This window comes from Cariama cristata, unplaced genomic scaffold (assembly GCF_000690535.1).
Source record: "Cariama cristata isolate BGI_N322 unplaced genomic scaffold, ASM69053v1 scaffold20885, whole genome shotgun sequence".
NCBI classification, from domain to species: domain Eukaryota; kingdom Metazoa; phylum Chordata; class Aves; order Cariamiformes; family Cariamidae; genus Cariama; species Cariama cristata.
The window spans coordinates 1,877-21,478 of record NW_009619496.1 but is presented as its reverse complement, the minus strand read 5'-3'; the positions used below and the strand labels follow the sequence as shown (position 1 = coordinate 21,478).

The window sequence follows — 19,602 nt, the reverse complement described above, 5'->3', positions numbered from 1 at the left end:
CAGCTTCTTGGAGGCGCTGGCGCTGGGGGACGCAGGCGGACCTCTCGGAAACGGCTCACGCCAGCGCGGGGGGCACAGCTCGACTCCTCGTCGTTGGCAAAAAGAAATTTTTTTGGGGTTTGTTTTTTTTTGTTGTTGTTTTTTTGTCTTTTTTTAGTTTTTTGTTTGTTTTTTGGGTTTTTTTTGTTTTTTAAAAGAAAAATACAGTGAAGACACTACAAAGGGAATTAAAAAGAGAAAAAGGGAAGAGACGTTAGGAGAAAAGGCTCTTCCCAGCACTTCCAATGCCAACTGGAGTGTAACAAATCAAATCCAGCCCTTTTTTCTACGCTCCTGCCACCCCTTGGAGTTACCTTGTCCAGCTACTGTCGTTTCCTCTACAAAAGGCACTCGCTAGCTGTGCAAAGTCTTGCATACTTTATTACGTGCTCAGCACCCTCCTCCCCAACACTATCACATTGCCAGAAAAGCATTCACGAGGAACTAACGAAATGGCTACCCAGCCCAGCACCTTCTCTGCCCTCCCTACTCTCCTGGAGAAATGGAAGCTACCTCCACACCCAAGATAAAATAATCCATCCCCTCAAGGTTTTGGCAGCCAACCTTCCTCTTCCCTCTGAAGCCAAAAAAAATCTCAAAGTAAGGCGAAGGGAAAGGAAATGTACCAATCCCCCACAGCAACATCAAAGCCTTAACCTAATCCCAGCAATTCCCTCCTTGGGGGATCCCAGGCACAAGGACAGGCTCACCTAAGCAAACACTGGTCCAGTGGCAATTGCTTCTCACTTCCCAAGGTGATCAAATGGCACACTTGTCTACAAGAGAAAAGGAAGAGTAGATAAGGGATGGAAAGGAAGAAAAAGGCACAAAGGACACCAAAACAGAGAGGCTGCACATTTCTCTCAGGACATCCTCCCTCCCAAGAGTTTACTGTTCCACTTCTCCAAACCACTGCGGTCTGGAAGACAACCAGATGAAGGTTTAGTTCAAGCAAAGCAGAGCTAAGAAGACAGTACTGAGCATGGCCTCCAGAAAATATGTAACTGGAGAGCAAAGGCTTGGTAATAACTTGGTACCACTCCCCTCACCACACTAGAAGCCTCAGGCTCATGACAGCTCCAGCAGATCAGCTAAAAAACCACTGTGGGGCCCATAGTCCTTCTGGGACATCCAGGCCAAGGCCACGAACATCGCAACAGGGACTCACCTGTGACGCTGAAATCCGTGACACTTCTTGCCGCCCTGTGAGGTCAGATGAGGAGACGTTGGCAGGAGCTCCTCGGTGTAACCTCATGCTGACCTTCCGCTCCCTGTCCACTCTTGAGATTGCTCTGGGGGACGTGTTTCCTGTTGGGGCAGAGAAACACAAAACAAGAATATCAGTCAATAGTTTCGGTTTCTGGCCAACAACAGGGGTGCTACCCTTCCGCAGCTCTCTCACCCCACTCACCGGACTGTTGGATTCGGGAGGTGGGGGTGGAGGCCATGGGCTCAGTGACATTGCGAAGACGGTTGGCAGTGGCTCCAGCAGGCGGGCCAGGGGGCAGCGCTCGTGTGGCCGACCCCCGGAGTTGCCCCATCCTCTCTTCTCGCTCGTGCTCTCGCCGCTCCCGATCCATATCCTCGGGGTTCCGGGCTGCTCCCTGAGGAGGAGAGAAACCCCAACACCATGCACAGTTGTCAGGCAAGAGAGACGGCAGCAGCCCCGGACAGAAAATACACGGTGCTCCATCACGCCAAGAAAGTAGAGCTCCATCCCCAAAACACGTTCTCCCACCACCACTTCACCCAGCGAGGGCTTCATTCTCTTCCACAAAGAAACAGGGAGGAAAGCATATGGTACTACAGCTGTTATCACAATCTATGTCTGTGTCCCACCTCCAAATATAGTTCTCTCCTGAAAAATTACCTCTATCTACCTATAGATCTATTAACGCACATGCTCCATCAAACACACTCACTAATACAACAGCAGCTATACTCCCCAGTTAGCACCACCAAACAACTCTGCCTCTTTTCACTCCACCTGGTCTCCTTTCTCAATCTGCTCACCAGGGGTAAGTACAAATGGCAGGCAGTTTCCAACTTTCCTCCCTCATTTCCATGACACAAATCAACCCCTGTCCCTCCAGCCCTTTCACCACAGACACTCACAAATTTAAGCATGTTCCAGTCAAAGACGTAGTCGTAGGAGAAGCCTTGGCGGTGGAAGAGGTTGCGGAAGAGCTGCCGCAGGTACGAGTAGTCAGGTTTATCATCAAACCTCAGTGAGCGGCAGAAGTTGAGGTATGTCGAGAACTCAGCTGGAGGGAGCAGAGAACAGTTGGTTGTTGAACACCATCCAACCCCCCCGGTCCCACCACGGAGCTGCCGTAGCCTTTCAGCAGCGGCACGCTCGACCAGGACGGCACAAACACAGCTGTGTAATGAAAACGGAGCCTGCTGGTTGCAGTGCTTTGGCCACCGAGAAGACCCCATCCCTATTTTTACCAAAGGAAATGCTCACACATCTCTTTCTTCTGGCTGCTTCTCCAAGGAAGAGGTAGGAAGTCACAGAGCCTGCTGAAGGAGAGTAAGAATGCAGGCCTGAAGACTAGGTAGAGGTGAGCTTTGGGAAGCTCAGCTCAGACCAGAGGTCCTTCTAGTTCAGCAGCCTGTCTTAAGCAGTGGCCAGAAGTAGACAACTACAGAGGAGAAAGACTGGGGCAAGCATGTCTGACACTTCCACTGACATTAGCCCTGCTTCTACCTACTTGCAGCTCAGGGAACTTCCTCACCTAGCTGCGATTTCTAATTATTTAGTAACCCTCAGTGGATCTTTCTTTCACATAGTTGTCCAACCTCTTCTTGAACTCCTGCAAGCTTTAAGTATTCACAGCATCTTCTGGGAAGGAGCTCCATAGGTCTGCTACTGTCTGTGTGAAGAACCACAACGTTTTGTTTTGAAGCTAGCAGGAACCAGCTTTGTTTCTCCTCCAATACAAAAACTGGGGCCACCAAATAATCAGCTCCCATCAAAATTTCTGGAGGCATACCGAGAGTGTAGACTTCTATTATCTTACTAATCACCTCTTTTCCAGGTTCCAGCACAGTCATTGCTTGTATAGAAATCGCCTCACGCCTGATCACCCTTTTGGCTCCTTCCTGGACCTTTTTCCAGGCCTACCACATCCTTTCTGAAACAGTGGGATGGACCAGAGTTGCACAGTGCATGCAAGGTGTGAGGGGGCCATGGGTTTATGCACACTGTTTGAGCTTCTTTTCTTTCCTAGTGATTCCTAACACCCAATCTGCTCTCCTCAGTAGCCACTAAGCACAAAGTTGATGCTTTCACAGAACCATCTATTGTAACCGCAACAGCTCATTGGCAAGTGGCACTGGTCATCTCAGAGCCTATGATTCTGCATACGACATGAGGACCAAGCCTTCTCTCGCCTCTCACATACATAACTCCACATTTACCTACAAAGAACTGCGTTTGCCACTTCACTGCCTGGTTATTTCTGGGATTCATCACAGCTGGCCCTCATCCTCATTATCCAGTAAAAGCTCCGGATCATCAGCATACCTTCTCACTTCACTGCCCACCCTGCTTCCAAACTGTTCCTGAGGTCCTAAAGATCCCTCTCAGCACTCTCATGCCCTTAATAACACAAGGCTCGACTCTCCACAAAAACACCTTTCCCACTTCTGAACCAGAACTGTATCGCCACCGGTCTCTTATCCTTTCATCACTGGTGTCAGCAGCACATCCTGGTCTGGGGGTACTGGGCATTGCCCTTCAGGACTCAAGACTCCATGGGGTTTCAGGAGGAGAGCAAGCCATGCATCAGAGAAAAGACAGCCGTCAAGATCAGAGCACTTACAAGGGTACCCTTTGCAGAGCACCTCAATGGGCGTTGACATCTTTTTCTCGCTGATCCGCTCGTACTTCTGGCGTTTGGTGGCAGCCTTGAGGCCCTGCCAGGGCAGCGAGCCCAGGTTGAAATACATAAGCACGTAGCCCAGGCTCTCCAGGTCATCACGGCGACTTTGTTCTGTGAGGAGAAGTTACAAAGGGGCAAGGAGTGAGCAGCAACCAAAACTGCTTTGGCAAACACAGAGCTTTGGAGGTGAACATGGAATGAAAGAAACGATCCCTCCCTCTTCTTTGGTAGATTTCTATGGACAGACAAACTTGTAGAGGACATTCCAGTACAAATTCCTGTGAGGATGTTCATACTGCAAGAGTTAAAGTGCTCCTCTCCCCATACAGCCCAACCCACTTCATAAATGAATAATTACTCTGACTACCGTCACTTGGACAAGCCTTAATTCACACAAGAATTCAACAGCTCAAGGAGTGCTGCAGTGACACTGCCTACTTTGCTCGTCCCAGTCCCAGAGGAAGGGCACCTACCCTTCTCCACCCAGAATGATATTTCACCCTGGGGATTAGTCATGACGGAGGTAGTCACCGAAAGATAAAGCTAACAGAGGTAAGCCCAACACAACCCTTTCAAACATATCTTCTAATTAACCTGCTGATACTCTTTATGCAGGGCAGAAACGAGGAACTAGCGACCCCTTCTCGTGGTAAAACAACTTTGTTGATAATTTAGAGAAGCCTAACATGTAGTACCATGCAAAGATCTTTCTGGATTGGTGGCATTTTTCAAGCTGCGGAGGAAAGGGGCATTAACACAGAGGCATACTTTGAACAAAAGGTTCCCCTCCCAGTGGGCAATGTCTGTGTGACTGGCATCACTACCAACTCTACTTACAGCAAGGGTTGACCTTAATACGCCATTGTAAGAGCCCGCTTTCAGATACTTATTTACAAAACAAAAACATTCCACATTGAACTTGTTCTCTGGAATGGCCAAGCCATTTTAAGTTTCAAGTTCGCTCCAGATGGAGCTGATGCAGAATCTCAGCAACTGAAAATACTGACCGGTTAACTTGTGAAACTCCTCCCAACTCCTCCAAGATGCTTACAAATTCACCTATAAATTCTGCCAAGAAGCTCTTGCCCTTGTTTCCCTCCCAGATAAAATAAAATAAACACTCTGAAGACAGCCCAGGGAGGTGGTGGAGTCACCATCCCTGGAGGTGTTTAAGAAAAGACTGGAAATGGCACTTAGTGCCATGGTCTAGTTGACACGATGGTGTTAGGACAAAGGTTGGACTCGATGATCCCAGAGATCTCTTCAAACTTAACAGATTCTGTGATTCCGTGAAAGTACTTTACATCTTGAGGAGAACAACAACTTACATAGATAACAAACAGACAGGCAAAAATAGGGCTTGAGGGAGAGCACAGGGGTAGAGGAAAGACTAAAGAGATTCATCCATTAGCTTAATCTACTGCTACAGCACATTTTGATGGATTCAGTGCCATGTCCTGGAAGATGCTGCAGATTATGTATTGGTCTGTGGGTTAATTCTCAGTATCAGCTACGTGCTACCACCTGCCCCATTCAAAGGCCAGTAGATTATTACAGCTACTCCTTACTCTGCTAGCTGAACTCAGCCCTGATGAAGGAGTAGCTGTAGCAGATCACTGATCCACATGTTCAGATGTGCCAACACAAGCTGTGGATCACCACCATGGGCTTTTCTTCCTCCTGCATCTCACTCATAACCTCCTAACATTTTTGAGAACTAGGGGGCTTGGCAAGTTAAAAATATTAGGAAAAAAAAAAAAAGCACTGTGGTTGCAAAAGAAAAGGAGGGTCTCACCACTCCGTAACCGAGAGGAGAGCACCTTTGGGTCAAAGCACTTGAAATGCCATAAAAATGCCATGTTCCAAGACAGCAACAGAGGAGAAAGCAGTGCTGCAGATTCCCAAAGTGTCTTACTTCGAGCATGCAGAAATAACAGCATTTTTTGACCTCACTAACTTCCTGCCTCAAGTTGCCCACTTTAAAGGGGCTAATACTTTCTAATCTTATCAGGCTGCTGCCAAAGATAACGACACGACTGGCTGGGAGATGCTTAGATGCTATAGAGGGAGCAGTGAAGAGAAACCCAGTTTTGCATTTGGCCTAAGGTTGGGATACGTGTACTCTCAGAGAGCTGCGATTACACACCATGCATATCAAAAAAATAAAATCAAACAATATTTGATAATGACCTACATCCTGAGACAGGAGGTGTGTGAAAATGGAGTTAGAACGCACATCCAGGGCCTGAAAGCACAGAAGACAAGGGTAACCTCAATCCTGCAATTTGCCAGCCCTTGACTTATCCATGATGTAGCTTCAAAGCCTGTAACTGTGGGTTCCCTGCCTAGAGTGTGGTGGTGCCCCTCAGAGGTGGGCAAGAACCACAGAAACCTACTGAACAAGCAAATCAGCCTTTTAGGAATAAATTAGGATCTTGTCTCCAAAATCTTGCTTGAACTCCACACTGCTTAGGGCAGGCTGGACCACACACCTCCACTTGCACGGAGCACAGCACCTTGGAGCACAGCCACCGACCCCATCCAGAACAGGAGACGTTCTGCAAACGTATGGCTAGGCATAGTCCTAATGATCTGGGGAAGGCCAGAATTAAGAGACTTGAGGTTAGGGAGCCTGAAGTCCATGGGGGATGCTACAAGACCTTACCGGAGGCAATGAAAGGGGTTACAAAATCAAACCAGGCAGCTCACTAGTATCCATTCCACGCATGCAAACACACCTTAACTGTGCCTTAACACAGCAATATAATTGAGGAAAAACAACTGCAAGCACAACACCTAATTATTAAAATGCTCAATGATAAACGTCCAATCGCAGTGCATCCCCGATGTCCAATATCTGAGGTACACATGGTCATTGTAGCCCACTTCAGCAATTTCAGTGACATTCAAATCTATGACAAGCCTGAAATACCAACATGAAGGGTCACAGTTGCTAAGCTACCTCAAAACATTGCAGCTGTCTTTCACCTGTAACTTCATCTACAAGATCCTGAATTAAACCTTGGATGATGGTGAAGAAGAACAGTTCCTACATCCCATTTCTTCATTTCATCTTCAGTTACGACTACACATCTCCAAATTCTTAATTTTTTTTTTTTTGCCTGGCCTCACATACCACCATCCTCAGGATACTAGGTAACATTAGACAGCAAAAGTGGAGTAATTAATTATAGTTAGAAAAAAGTTCACCTCTATACACATCAAAGAAACATTATTTAATATCGCTGCTTTCCACTTTTAGAAGCTTGACAGTCATTGACTAACTCTCACAGCATCCCTGGGATGCAGGCAAAAAAAAAAAAAAACAAACCACACATATATATATATATATAATCTCACTTTACAGTTTGAAAGGAAAAAGAGAAGCACAAGTGGCCAGAGCAAGTCAGTCCAGAAGCAGGATTACAGTCATGACCTGTGACACCACATCACACTTCCTCTCTGCACTTTATTTCAGCTTCTCAGCTCTCCTACAATACATGGGGGTCTGCTACTTTTCTAAGACACTCATCCTTTCCTCCTTCACTCACAAAACCCCTTCCAATAGAAAACACGAGGTTGCCTTCCCACAAACCCAACCCAATCTGCAAGCAATCTCCTGCCAGTTCCTTCCCACTCCCAGGGAGGTTCCCAGCCAGCCCACACCCTCACACCCTTCCCAAAGCAGGATCCTCAGAAGGAGCCGAGCCAGGGGCGAGTAGCAGGACAGTGAGTTACCTGGGGAAGACATGCTTGGGCAAAGACAGGAGACTGAGGACCGGCGGCCTTAGACACAAGGTTCGTGACAAAACTTGTTTCCTTGCAACCTAAACTGCCTCCTGGTCTCCCAGGACACTGCTTCCCTCTGCTCCGATCCTATCCAAAGCGATGCTGTTCCCATGCAGGACTCCCTAGAAATCAGCTCTCTTCACTGGAGCCAGCCCAGCTGCAAGTATTCTTAACCAAGCAATGTTTTCCTAAATACATACTCAGATCTGATTTTGCACGCGCTGGGATTACACTTCCCCTTTCTCTCCCCACTGCATGGCAACAGCCTTTTAAAACCACACAAAAATCTGGAATGGGTGACAGAGGGCAGGATAAGCAGAAGAACTTTATGATCTGCACAGCCTATGCCGATGCCATCTCGGACACGCATTTGGGTTGGGGAGGAACTGCCCCCGGCTCCCAGCCTCCTCTTATCCAGACAGAGCCCACCAGGCTTCTTCCAAGACTGTCTCCTGGGCACCCCGGGCATTTATTTCAGACTTTACAAGCTCCAGAGGGTGCAAGGGACTCTCATCCCCAGAGCATGTGAAAATTGACTGGAATGCGTGAACCAAAGCCTGCACAGTCCAATGACTCCCCCAAAAGCAAGTCTCCAGCTGTGGAAACCCTCCCCAATCTTGCCTCCTACTTTTTTCCCCCCAGTCACTGGGAAAAGAATGCATTTCCTCCAGACATCGGAATGCCCAACCCTTAGCTTGCACATTCAAATAAAAGCATTTATTCATTTGCTATTCCTGTCACACGAATACCCCAGCACCTGGTTCCTTCCCTCTCCCTAAACGGCATTAATGTAACATTAAGACAGAGAATTTAGTCTCTGAAAAGTCAAAAAAAATCAGAGTGACAGTTCCCATAGCAATGCTGCTAACTCACAAACATGTCTGTCATATACCCTGTGGCAAGGTCTTGAGAAACAGGAACTCCAGCTGCAACCCTGACACCACCAACCCCTTTCCTCCGGGCAAGTCATGTAACCTTTATGCCATGCAGGGGAACTATCTGCAACGTGGAGATAATACACTCGAGACCTGTTGCACAGAGTAACTCGCACTAGACTTTCCCAAAGCAAAGGGAATGTCTCTCTCATGAAGAGAGAGACTGCGCTCAGACCGATGGTATATGCAATTTGCCCTTGGATTAGTGTTCAGACATTGTTTGTTCATCCCGATACGCAAGTCAAGCACCAGTAGCAACAGGCTACGTTGGGGTAGGATGAATAATAAAGTCCTTAAAAAAAAAAGAAAATACCACAAACAACCCCACAACCAGACATTTAGGCTCTCATGATCAGTTCAGACAGAGCAGGCGCAAACAAGAGAACTGACAGACATAGTAGTGAAAATTATTTTGTGCATGTCTCCTTGTGGCAGTTACTATGGCTGTGGAAATCTTGACTGAGAATTCAATGGAGAGTCAGTTATATATAAGCAGGTCAAGCCAAAATACAGAAGACCAACTCGGAAAGCTCTATGAGAACTATTTTTACTACGTGGAAGAGGTCAGGAGATCATAGACCACTCTCAACACACAACACTCCCCATTTCGATATAAATAAAGCATTTTCAGTCTACAGTTATACAGCACTAAACATAGAAGACAGAGGGAAACTACTTTATTTTCTGCAGGTCAAGTCTTCATTCCAGATTTCTGAGAAATCATGTGCAAGAGGGGAGAATGGGAAGCTTTCCCTAGGAAGAACGAGGATATGGAATCCTGTGGAAGCTGTTAGTTTAAAAGGTTTGAGTTCCTTGCATTGATTTTCAAATTCCCAGCTTATAAATTTCAGAAGGTGGTCTCCCAGAGATACAAACTCAGCTGCGAGCACAGCAGCTACTTTCCTGGGTCTGCAGGCAGGGTAGCTTCAGTGTTTCTGCTCTTTGGATTTGCCAATCAGTAGCAGAACCAAGTCAGCCTGGTCAGAACAGACCCTACAGTAACTATGAAACCCTCACACTGTGGACGGAGGGAGTTTAGCCAAAGTTTACCGGAGGAAAGAGGTCACAGACCAGAGAGAAGTTTCCGGTCAGGGAATGGAAGAGAAAACTGCAAGAGGTTTTCACTTCTGTTCCTCACAGCAACCAGGTGTTGTGCCTCAGAGGCTCATTCCCAGGACAAGAGTTCGGATGACTTCAGGAGGTTTAAGTGTGGTGGGTACTAACCTGCACAAGGTTTTTATAAAACCCGGGACGATGGCCATCACCAGTGTAAGACCTGGCTGAACCCTCAGCACTCTGTCCCAGCCCTGTTTTAGCCCCACAGTACCAGCCATAGACACTAAGGGCAGAGCCCTATCTCCCTAAAATCCCTGCCTCAATCTCTCTCGGTGGTGAACGGAGCAGTGTGGTTCACCAACACACACGTATTTTGAAGGCTCATAACAGCCAATCCTCAATCACAAAACCTGCACGGCCAGGCAGTAGGAAGCCTCCCCTCGTTTCAGCTTCTTGCACATTTCCAGCAGATGGCTGTCCCCATCCTCAGTGGTGGGTAACAGGAGTATCACCATATTGCAGTGGGCCTGCATGCTCCAGCTCCAGCAGCTACAGAATAATCGCTGATGAAGGCACCCAGGAGTCAACAATAAAAGGTTTGAATTCCACATACCCCTAAAGGCTCAGTGTCTGTGAATGTCTCCTTTACGTATCTAATTAGCCCACAAAAATTGTGCAAGGCAGAGGTAGTAGCAGCAGAGCCAGGGAGGTCACAGCCTTGATGCTAAACAGGGCCTCACGGTACCAAACAGCACACAAACACATACCGGTAGACAATTTCTGTCTTCAGGAGCTCAGAGTGCCACAAAAGGCAGGGGAGGTAACACAGGCGTAACAACTGAGTTATCTGCCCACCATCCCAAGGCATGTCAGCAGCAGAGTCATGCACAGAACCCAACCCCCTCCTGGGGACACACTACCTCCCCTGGAAAGCCCCACCAAGGGGCAACCGCAGGCTCACCAATTCCCAGGTGGGTGTTGATAGAGGCATAACGGGCTGTGCCAGTCAGATTCTTGTTTTCCCGGTAAGGGATGTGCTGGTGGGTCCGGGCATCTCGGTACTTCTTGGCCAAACCAAAATCAATGATGTATACTAGGTTGCCTTTTTTGCCGAGGCCCATAAGGAAGTTGTCTGGCTTTACATCCCGATGGATGAAGTTCTTGGAATGAATGTACTCAATACGGCTGATCTGGAGAGGGAGGAAATAAATAAATAGTGAGACAAGCAAGAAGGAAACTTAACATAACTGCATCTGTGAAAAACAGTACCCCGTCCAGGATACTGGACTTTTTTTTGACACTTTGCAGAGAATATCAGAGATGAGAGCCAAGGAAAAGACAACCTCTGGAGGCAGAAGGATCTGGAGATGGAGACGGAATTCAACCTTGCACACCAGCCCAGTCCTCAATCCGGGGAGGTCAACATTAGCACCACAAGGAAGGACGGGAAGGAAGTTTGTAAGGACTAAAACTTTGAGCTTCAGCATTGATACCAGTCAACTTTCAAACTTGGCCAGGCTGGGAGAGGAGAGGGTCCAGCACAGCTAAGGGTCTTAAACCCAGGGCATGGGCAGCTGAGTTGAGATAGGTAGCAATGCTAATCATTCATCGTGCAGGCAAAAGCATCTATGCACACAATGCTAACACAGGGTAGGCAGCAGGGGAAGGAAGAAGGAATGGAAATCAGGAAAAGCCAGCAGTGTCTAGGTTCCAGGCCCCCAGCTTCATCAAGAAATGGAAACCTGGCAGCCAAGTGCTGCTAAATGAAAAAAGCCTGGGACATAGCAGCTCTTGAGCAGAGGGGGTGGGGGGGGAGGGCAAAAAAAAGGCCTGGAGAAGGAGAGTAGGCACAAATGCTTCGGAGGAAACTCACCATCTGGTCTGCCAGGAGCAGAACTGTTTTGAGACTAAATTTGCGGGAACAGAAGTTGAAGAGATCTTCCAGGCTGGGCCCCAAGAGCTCCATCACCATCACATTATAGTCCCCCTCTGCTCCACACCACTTAATGGAGGGGATACCCACTGGGGAAAGAGAAAGATTCAGCCCACAGAACAGAGGAAAACTGCTGCATCCCCTGCTGAGATGATCATATGTAACACCAAATCATTTCCTTTTTAAGGCTCTCCAGAATAAATTCCGTCTTCAACCACTCCCCTGGCCCCATCCTTTCCTCCCCATCTCACCTCCTCCCTGCATCATCTTGTAGAACTTGCTTTCAATGTGGAGCTGGGGATGCTTGGTTTTGACACATTCCAGTTTGATGGCCACCTCTTCACCAGTTGCAATATTGGCTCCTGCATAGAAATGAGGGTGAAATGAAGATTGTGCAAACTTCTACTGAAGCCAAACACTTTTAACAAGGCCCGTACAGATGCCAAAACCTTCAGATTTGCCCTGAAATTTATTCTCTGTGACAGAAATGAGATTCAGCCACTTCAACTCCATAGAGAGTTTCCAGCACTGCCATTTGCAAAGGCAAGCCCAGAGGAAGGCACATGAATAAGAAACCAGCTCTGATCCTGCAGCCAGGCTAGAACAACAGTCCTACAACATGTTAACCACCTCGTTACCTCAAAAAGTGCCAGACATTGCGAGGTCAACCAGTACGTATCAGCAGTACGTAAACTGAGGGGGAAGTTTTAGCTGTCCCTGATCATATACCTAGCCCTGAACCCAAGCCAGCTCCCCCAGGCAGTGATATGGAGTACCTCTTCCCAAGCAAAATTACTGGTTACCTTAGGTACATCGTTTCAACAGAACCAATTAGTTCAGGAGGAGACATTGCTAACATTCCCAGCTACCTCTGGTTTCTCCACAGCCCTGACCTGCTCGATACAGACAATTCCCAAATCTCCAGCTTGTCCCAAGGGCTTTAACAATACCTTTATCTTTTTGCCAACACAGAAACATTTGCTACATCCTAAATTAGAAGCATGAAAAAATAAACTGAATCCGGTACTGAATTAAGCTACTCGGACGCCTTTGTTGAAGGTATTGCTAGAGAGTTTGCGATGACACAAAACCACCACCCCACGTGCCTCTTTCTGAAAAGAACTGAGCTGCCAGCCACGAAAGCCAGCACTCTGATCCCAAAGTGCACTGTCAAAGGAGGAACAGGCTGGTCTTTCTCTTGTACTAGCTGAGAGGATTCCAGATGTTTCACATCATCCTAAAATGGAAAGAATGAAGATCTGTGCACAGGTCACGGGAATGACACTCAAGACTTGCTTCTCTCTCCCCCCCTCCCATGCCTGCCTCACACACACAGACAAGCCTTTCCTCGTATCCGGAACTATTAAAAGTTGCACTCAAACACAAATGAGAGAGCAGCTCTGATCATGAGCAACTTAGGAACACGGTCATAAACTAAACTGCTCCAGAACACGCATGCCAAACGAGCAGGAGTCAAAGGTGATGTTTCATAGATATCACATAGCTACTTTTGGTAGGTCTGGTTAATTCGTGCCTCCTGATCCCTGCAATAATTTTCAGAGTCCACCAGGACAGCTGCAGATAGATCTCTCCATCCATTCTCTTTCACACACCACCTCCAGAGCCAGGGATCAAGGAGAAAAAGGACATGTTCATACAACTGGATGCCTTCTCCCCCTGGATCCTAAGGGGATCCATCTTCTGTTGAAGAGTTCTGGCTTGTACACAAAGTTTGCCAAGAGCTGCCTGCTAGCAAAAAGACGTCATCTAGATACTACAGCACCAGGTCGAGACAGACAAGCTGCTAGGAATTTGTAAGAGAGGAACAAAAACGAGCAGGGCCTAGAGGGATTGATTTACTAAGAAAGATTAAAAGAGCTAAATATGTAACATAGACAAGAGATACAACTAAGAAGGGTGGGGAGGAAGAATGGGACATGACAACAGCCTGCAAATATTTGAAGGCTGTAAACACTAAGGAGGGAGAGGAATTATTTAGGGTGCTCTGAGGGAGGGGGAGGAGGAGCAATGGTATGAATTTAATAAGGGTTTTTACTCAAGATCCAGCAGAAGGGAAAGGCAAAAAGCGATCCTGAGAGCTAAAGCCATTTGTCCAATGGTTACTTTTGGAAAGATGCTGGCATTTTCCACTTAAAAACCACTAACCAGCAAAACAAGTCTGTAAGCTCCCTTCATTCCACTACAGGACCCTTCTTACAAGCATCAGGAGTGCAAGGAAAAAAAGAGCAGGAAAAGAGGCTCAGATCACAGTAAAAACATGGCCCTGGAGTGGTATCTACCTTTCAAATTAGCGTTCGATCACTGGCCCTCATTCACTGTGGACACCCAAAAAGATACAGAGTGCTTCCTTCCCTTCTCTCTTTCCCCTGAATTTCCTCCAAATCCTCTGCAGCAGCTCCCTTGTCCATTCCCTGGGGGAATTTTTCCTTCTCCCAATACATCTGCTGACACACAAGCAATGATGAGTCTTGCTGACTTTTGGCAGCAGTAGCATTAGCATTTCGAATGAACCCTACCCCCAGAAGTTGAACAGTGGAATGATGAATGAGTTCTCATCTCCACATTACCCTGTGTGCTTAGAAAGATGATGATGCACCCATCTACAAGGCTGTCTGCAGGTAAGGAGTGTTATCTGTGAGCATGTAAAGCAGGAAAGGGGAAAGGAGGGGTAAGCATCAAGAAAACTTAAGATTCTGCATATGTGAATATGGCATTCAAATGATCAACATGGCCTTCAGCCCCACACTCTCCACAGCCGAAACACAGTTGTCAGCCTCTTGGAAAAAGAAGAAACAACCGTGTGGCCTGGAACAGCAAAAGTAAGACCAATCGGACCTAACGAGGAGCTATGCTTTGCTGAGGGTGTCACCGACTGAACACTTCAGGCTCACTCCCCCTCCCCAACCCCCCCTACATCTTCAGGTTGCTCCCTCGACCATTTCTGGGCTAGACATCTACCCAGACCAAGACCACCACGAGTGAGGAGGGAATTCAAGGGCAGGAGTCTCTCTGATCCTTTGTTCCATGCTTTAACCACCACCTTTTTTAAAGATACAAGTACAAAAGCAACAGTTCTCTGCTCCCTTTCCAGACTGGAAAGCACCACATTTCAGACAAATGCAGCAGAGCCTGCCTTGCTTCAGCCACTCGAGAGACGTATGTAGGATTGGGGATAATTCCTAACATCCACCCCCAGTCTCGCTCCGCTGTGGGGGCTGCACAAATTCAACTCATTCATCACGAGCTGTTTGAAACGGGGCCTCGGGGACAGAGGATGTCACCGGCTAAACAGCACCTTTTTGGCATGGAAGCCTCGCTGTATGTCTGATACAACAACCACCACCCTCCCTGCGCATCAGGCAAGTCAACAGATACGGCCCCCCACTCTCCCCACCGCCTGCTCCCCTCTCGCCAGCTTGGCACGGGAAGAATGGAGGGCTGGGAACAGATGGAAGAAGTCAGATAGGGCGAGAGAGAGTTAACAGGCCAGGAAACAAAGGGAAGGCACTCCCCTCCCAGCAAGGGAGGAGCCTGCCACCAGGAACTGTCCCCAGCCAGCGCAGGTCCCAGCACGCTTTGTCTGCCCAGCTCCTTTCCACCAGCAACACGCATCCCGCCCGACGATTCGTTTCTTCAATTCTTCGTATCACGTCCAGCAACCCTGCCCTGCCTCTCGGCCAACATCTCTGACAAAGCACCTCTCCTCCGATGGCCCAAAGGTCTCAGCAATTCCTCTGCAAACTGTGTTTTGCTTTCCCGAGCGAGTATTTCACGTCCGAGCGAGTATTTTTAGAGGCAAATGGGCTAGCCAAGGCTGATGGGCAGCCCGATCTCATTTCCCACTCTCCCAAGGCAACGTGGGGAGAATATCTCCCCTAGCACATCTATACCCTGAGGTAGGGCACGGGAACAAGGCATTGTGCTTTAAGCCCCAGCTGAGGATTAACAAGAGCCCAGCCTTTGTGTCTGCCCATGTAGAAATTCAAGTTTCCTTCTGATAGGAAAACCCAAAACCAAAACCCGAAGAGCACAGCATGCAGTACCCACTGGTTACAGAGCGGGTGAAGGTACCCACACCCTGAAAGAGAGAAGCCGGGGATAAATCGTACAGCCCACGCTCACGTTCAGAGACAGACATGGTTGGTCTGTCCCTGCACCATTATCAAGAGAGAGAACTGTGAGGTGAATCTGGTGCAGGAGAGAAGTCCTCGTGAATGAGTCCCTCTGTCTGCAAAGCAGACCGTGAGAGGACAACACGAGCACAAGCATCCTCCAGACGCACCATCAGAGACTACATGCCCCATCCCTCCGGGCTGGGGAGTCACCCAGGCTCCAAGAAGTCTCACTATCACTGCTTCAAAACACGCTGGCTTGCACCTCAATGAACATCACAAGGGCTTTGATACAGCATTCAAGCAACTCGGCTAAACTCGGCAGTCGGAGGCATCCCACTGTGCTCACCACATTACGGCCCTGGGGCTTCCTCCGCCTCTCATGTTGTTTGGTTACAGACAAGGCGGGCACAACCCCTTCGTCAGAGACTGTTTTCCATGCTCCCTTTGCACAGGTGGACAACCTGTTACATGGTGCAGAGGAATACAGTATCAGGCCTTTCCATTCAGTACCCCTCTTCTTTCTCCATGTGTACCCCAGATGTTTTCCAAGATCCTGACAATTTATACTGTTCTAGAAAGGGTTTGGAAGGCTTCAAGCCCTACCGTAGGTGGAAAAAGCTGTGTCTGGGCTATACCCCCTCAATCCCTAGCACCTGAGAATTAAAAGCACTGTCACCCGAGACACTCACTGGCTGGAGGGCCACAAAGGAGTGGCACACAGGAGTAGGCTGCAGTAAAGGCAGCACACGGTGGAATTGGGATCCCAGATCCATTATTTATCATCTTTGTTCGTGCTCTGGATAAAGGTGGTAACACAGCCTGTTACAGATGATTCCCACAGGATACTTAATCAAGAGAGGCTGCCAACACCAATCAAGAGAGAATAATAAAGCAAGAGGGAACTGGAGATAAAAGCCAGAGGTAGAAAACAGAAGGTGATCTACAAACACAGGGAAAAGTAACCTGAACTAGAGGTATTCAATGAAAAGGAACTCCGGGAGGGATGGGAAGATGTTGCAGAACCTAGAAGAGATCTCCTACAATACAGCTGACAGCGCGCTAAGACCAATTCTGCAACCTGATACAGTGCTGGTGATGGGGGAAGCCAAGGAGACCCAAAAGAGTCTATGCAGAGGAATCGCGTTACAGATCACTCCAGGGTAGCCCTTCACTGCCAGGCTCTGGAAATGCCACACCTCAAACGCTCTGTAGGCTCCAAGCTGCTCAGCAGATGGACAAACTGGGAAAAACTGAAGAACCAGCAAGAGTGGGGAATGGTGGATGTACTGGTAAGTAAAATACAACTCAGGTGAGCAAATTAACTGTCAAGGAGCACATGATGATCGTTTTTGTACCCAACGGGTGCTAACACCAGAAAGGAGAGGGCAATCATCTGCTGGCCTGAAGGACTACAGCTAAACAGGCAGTGGTGAGAACGAGACGACAAGTAAAGCCACCCCAGCTCTCCTGGAGGGATCGATCAGGCTACTCGGTATTCTCACCACTCTAGCGCCACACAGTTTGAGCCAACAGAAACATCACCAGGCAAAGCACCAGGGAACATATCTACACATCAGCACACTGGCTTGGAAGAACTTCTCCCCAAGTGACCCACCATGGTAACAGCAAACCCAGCGTCTCGTGGGCTCTGTCCATTGAGCTCCCAGCTCAGGACATTCCAGACATTAACTCTAAATCCCATTACAGATCCAACAGATCTGGGCCCCAGGACCTTAACTAGGCTAGCCTCTCTGACCTGTTTTATACCTCCTGGTCTTGGACCTCTCTCTCATAGGTGCTGGACCACCTCTTTCATTACCAATCTTCCCAAAACTTTATTCCTTCTACCCTGAAGGAACAGCCATCTCCTCCCTTTCCACCACCCACTCTTTATGGAGTTTATACACACACACACACAAACCCAAGAAAAGGAAGTGAGAGAGCTGGAGTAGGGTGTATCACAAATATGCCCTGAATAGTCCAAAGCTAAATCAGTCTGATCAAACACCGCTGTGTCTCCAATACCTGCAAGGCAAAGCTGAGCTCATCCCACCTTCTTTGCCACCAGAAGACCAGCAGCAACTAGCAGTATTCCTTGAAGCTCTTTTTCTCTCCACCACCTCCAACCTTACACGGTGCCCACAAATATCAACAGGCAAGAAAAAAAACCACCCCAACACAATGATGCAATCGAGAAAAATAATCTTGCAGTTGGAAGGACAGAGACTCACACTCACCTAGGTAAATGTCTCCAAATGAACCGCTGCCAATCTTTCTGCCCAGCCTGTATTTGTTCCCCACTCGAAGCTCCATGGTTCAGTCGTGCTGAGAAAAGAAGCACAGAAAGCGCAGCGTCAGAGCAGAAGCAGGAAGTGAATCATGTCAGACTACAGAAGAGACCTTCCCCACTTCACCCAGAGGCTGGGTACAGTTCTTCATCTTGAAATACTTCACTTTCTACAAGGTCTCTATCACCTCTCCTGATTTTCTGCATGTCAGGGACAGCATAAGCTAGAAACACTAGGAACATGACCTTTTCAAGCCTGTTTTCCATGTTCCCACTATGGGAATGAAGGAGGATTGAATCTCTTCCCCACCATTTTGTTCAGAGATGGGGGGGGGGAGGGCAGCGGGGGGGCAAGAAATCCCTCCTAAGAAGGTTTCAGTGGGTGACCACTTCACACGGGTGTGAAGAGAGATGGTAGTGCTCCTTGTAACCTACAGTACCTGGCACCAGGATAGTGGGAACCTCGTGAGACCCCAGAAGGGACAGGCACAATAAACCCTACGAGAAGGAGCACTTTCTGGCCCAACCCTAGACCAGCACCTCCGTGGTGGTGCTGAAGCACAGGACCCAAGGGCTTCGAGAGACAGACAGACTGCCAGGAGCAAAGACTCCATCGGCCCTAGGCGAGGGCCGGCACAGGGAGGAGGCATCTCGATGAACTGAACCCTGTCAGGCGTGCACTGACTAAGAATGTCACTTGCTTATCTCCACATGCTTCTGCTGATGGGATCACAGCCTCCTTTGGTCTACCTGAGCCTCTCCGTCTCTGTTGCCTACCTAGGTGTGTCGGCTGTTTGTTTTTAGCAGCTCAGGCCTTTCCTCATCCCTTTACCTGAGGTGATTAGCTAACCCTTTGACCTGCTATGCCCTATCAACATGCCCAAGCTTAGCCTACTCACCTTCCACAGAAAACCAACTAGGTGGAAGAACCACGGCCACAGAGTTTGTTCTCCCTGCCAACCTCAACTTCTGCTGCAAACACCTCACCCAAACACAGTTCCAGCAGTTCCCCCCTTCACAGCCCCCTTTCCCTCACCCGTTCTTTGGCCACCAACTTATTCTAGGAACCGCAGCTCTTCCCAAGACAGCCAACGCGTCTCCTTTTAGAGGGATTTGCCACACTCCTAATTTATGCAATGCCACATTATTAGCGTACAAAATGCAGACACAGAGCCTGTTGGGGACAGGAAAGGTGAGGAATGATTCATGTTTTCACAAGTAGGTGAGAGGAACTTTCCCTCGCTGGAGCTCAGTGGGAAGGGAGCATCACTGAAGGAAAGAAGGGAGGAATGGCTTTGTGAGACACAAGCACAAAAAAAAATAATCCCAGCTACAAGATTCTGGGCATACTATAAACCCAGTGCTGCTTCTCCTGCCCCAGGAGATGGGATTACAGAAAGAGGAATGGATGGGCTGCAGAGACATACAGGGAAATAATCCTATCAAGGCATTCAGGGGACATTGTGAACCCTGAAAGCAGAGCTCCAGTCACCAGAAACCACACACAAAACACTTAGAGGTGGAGTCCCCTCACCTAGTA

General features: G+C 48.2%; 1 protein-coding gene across 1 annotated transcript; it reads right to left on the bottom strand.

Moving 5' to 3' along the window:
• Nucleotides 1-148: 148 nt before the first annotated feature.
• On the bottom strand, nucleotides 149-18,101 carry CSNK1E (casein kinase 1, epsilon). The gene is made up of 10 exons (XM_009701280.1): nucleotides 18,013-18,101; nucleotides 11,891-12,001; nucleotides 11,580-11,728; nucleotides 10,668-10,896; nucleotides 3,867-4,037; nucleotides 2,155-2,303; nucleotides 1,451-1,643; nucleotides 1,208-1,347; nucleotides 750-815; nucleotides 149-215 (listed from the first exon to the last, which is right to left on the bottom strand). The coding sequence occupies exons 1-9, from the start codon at nucleotides 18,086-18,088 to the stop codon at nucleotides 783-785; spliced, it is 1,251 nt and encodes a 416-aa protein (XP_009699582.1). The 5' UTR covers nucleotides 18,089-18,101; the 3' UTR covers nucleotides 149-215; nucleotides 750-782.
• Between the last annotated feature and the right edge of the window lie 1,501 nt (nucleotides 18,102-19,602).

What these genes read in the sequence shown, in the direction of transcription:
- CSNK1E (XM_009701280.1), bottom strand. Translation starts at nt 18,088, where the DNA reads ATGGAGCTTCGAGTGGGGAACAAATACAGGCTGGGCAGAAAGATTGGC. An exon ending in ATTTGGAGACATTTACCTAG is followed by an intron (nt 12,002 to 18,012) that starts GTGAGTGTGAGT and finishes ATTTCTATGCAG; the next exon opens with GAGCCAATATTGCAACTGGT. An exon ending in ACTGGAACATGCTTAAATTT is followed by an intron (nt 1,644 to 2,154) that starts GTGAGTGTCTGT and finishes TCTCCTCCTCAG; the next exon opens with GGAGCAGCCCGGAACCCCGA.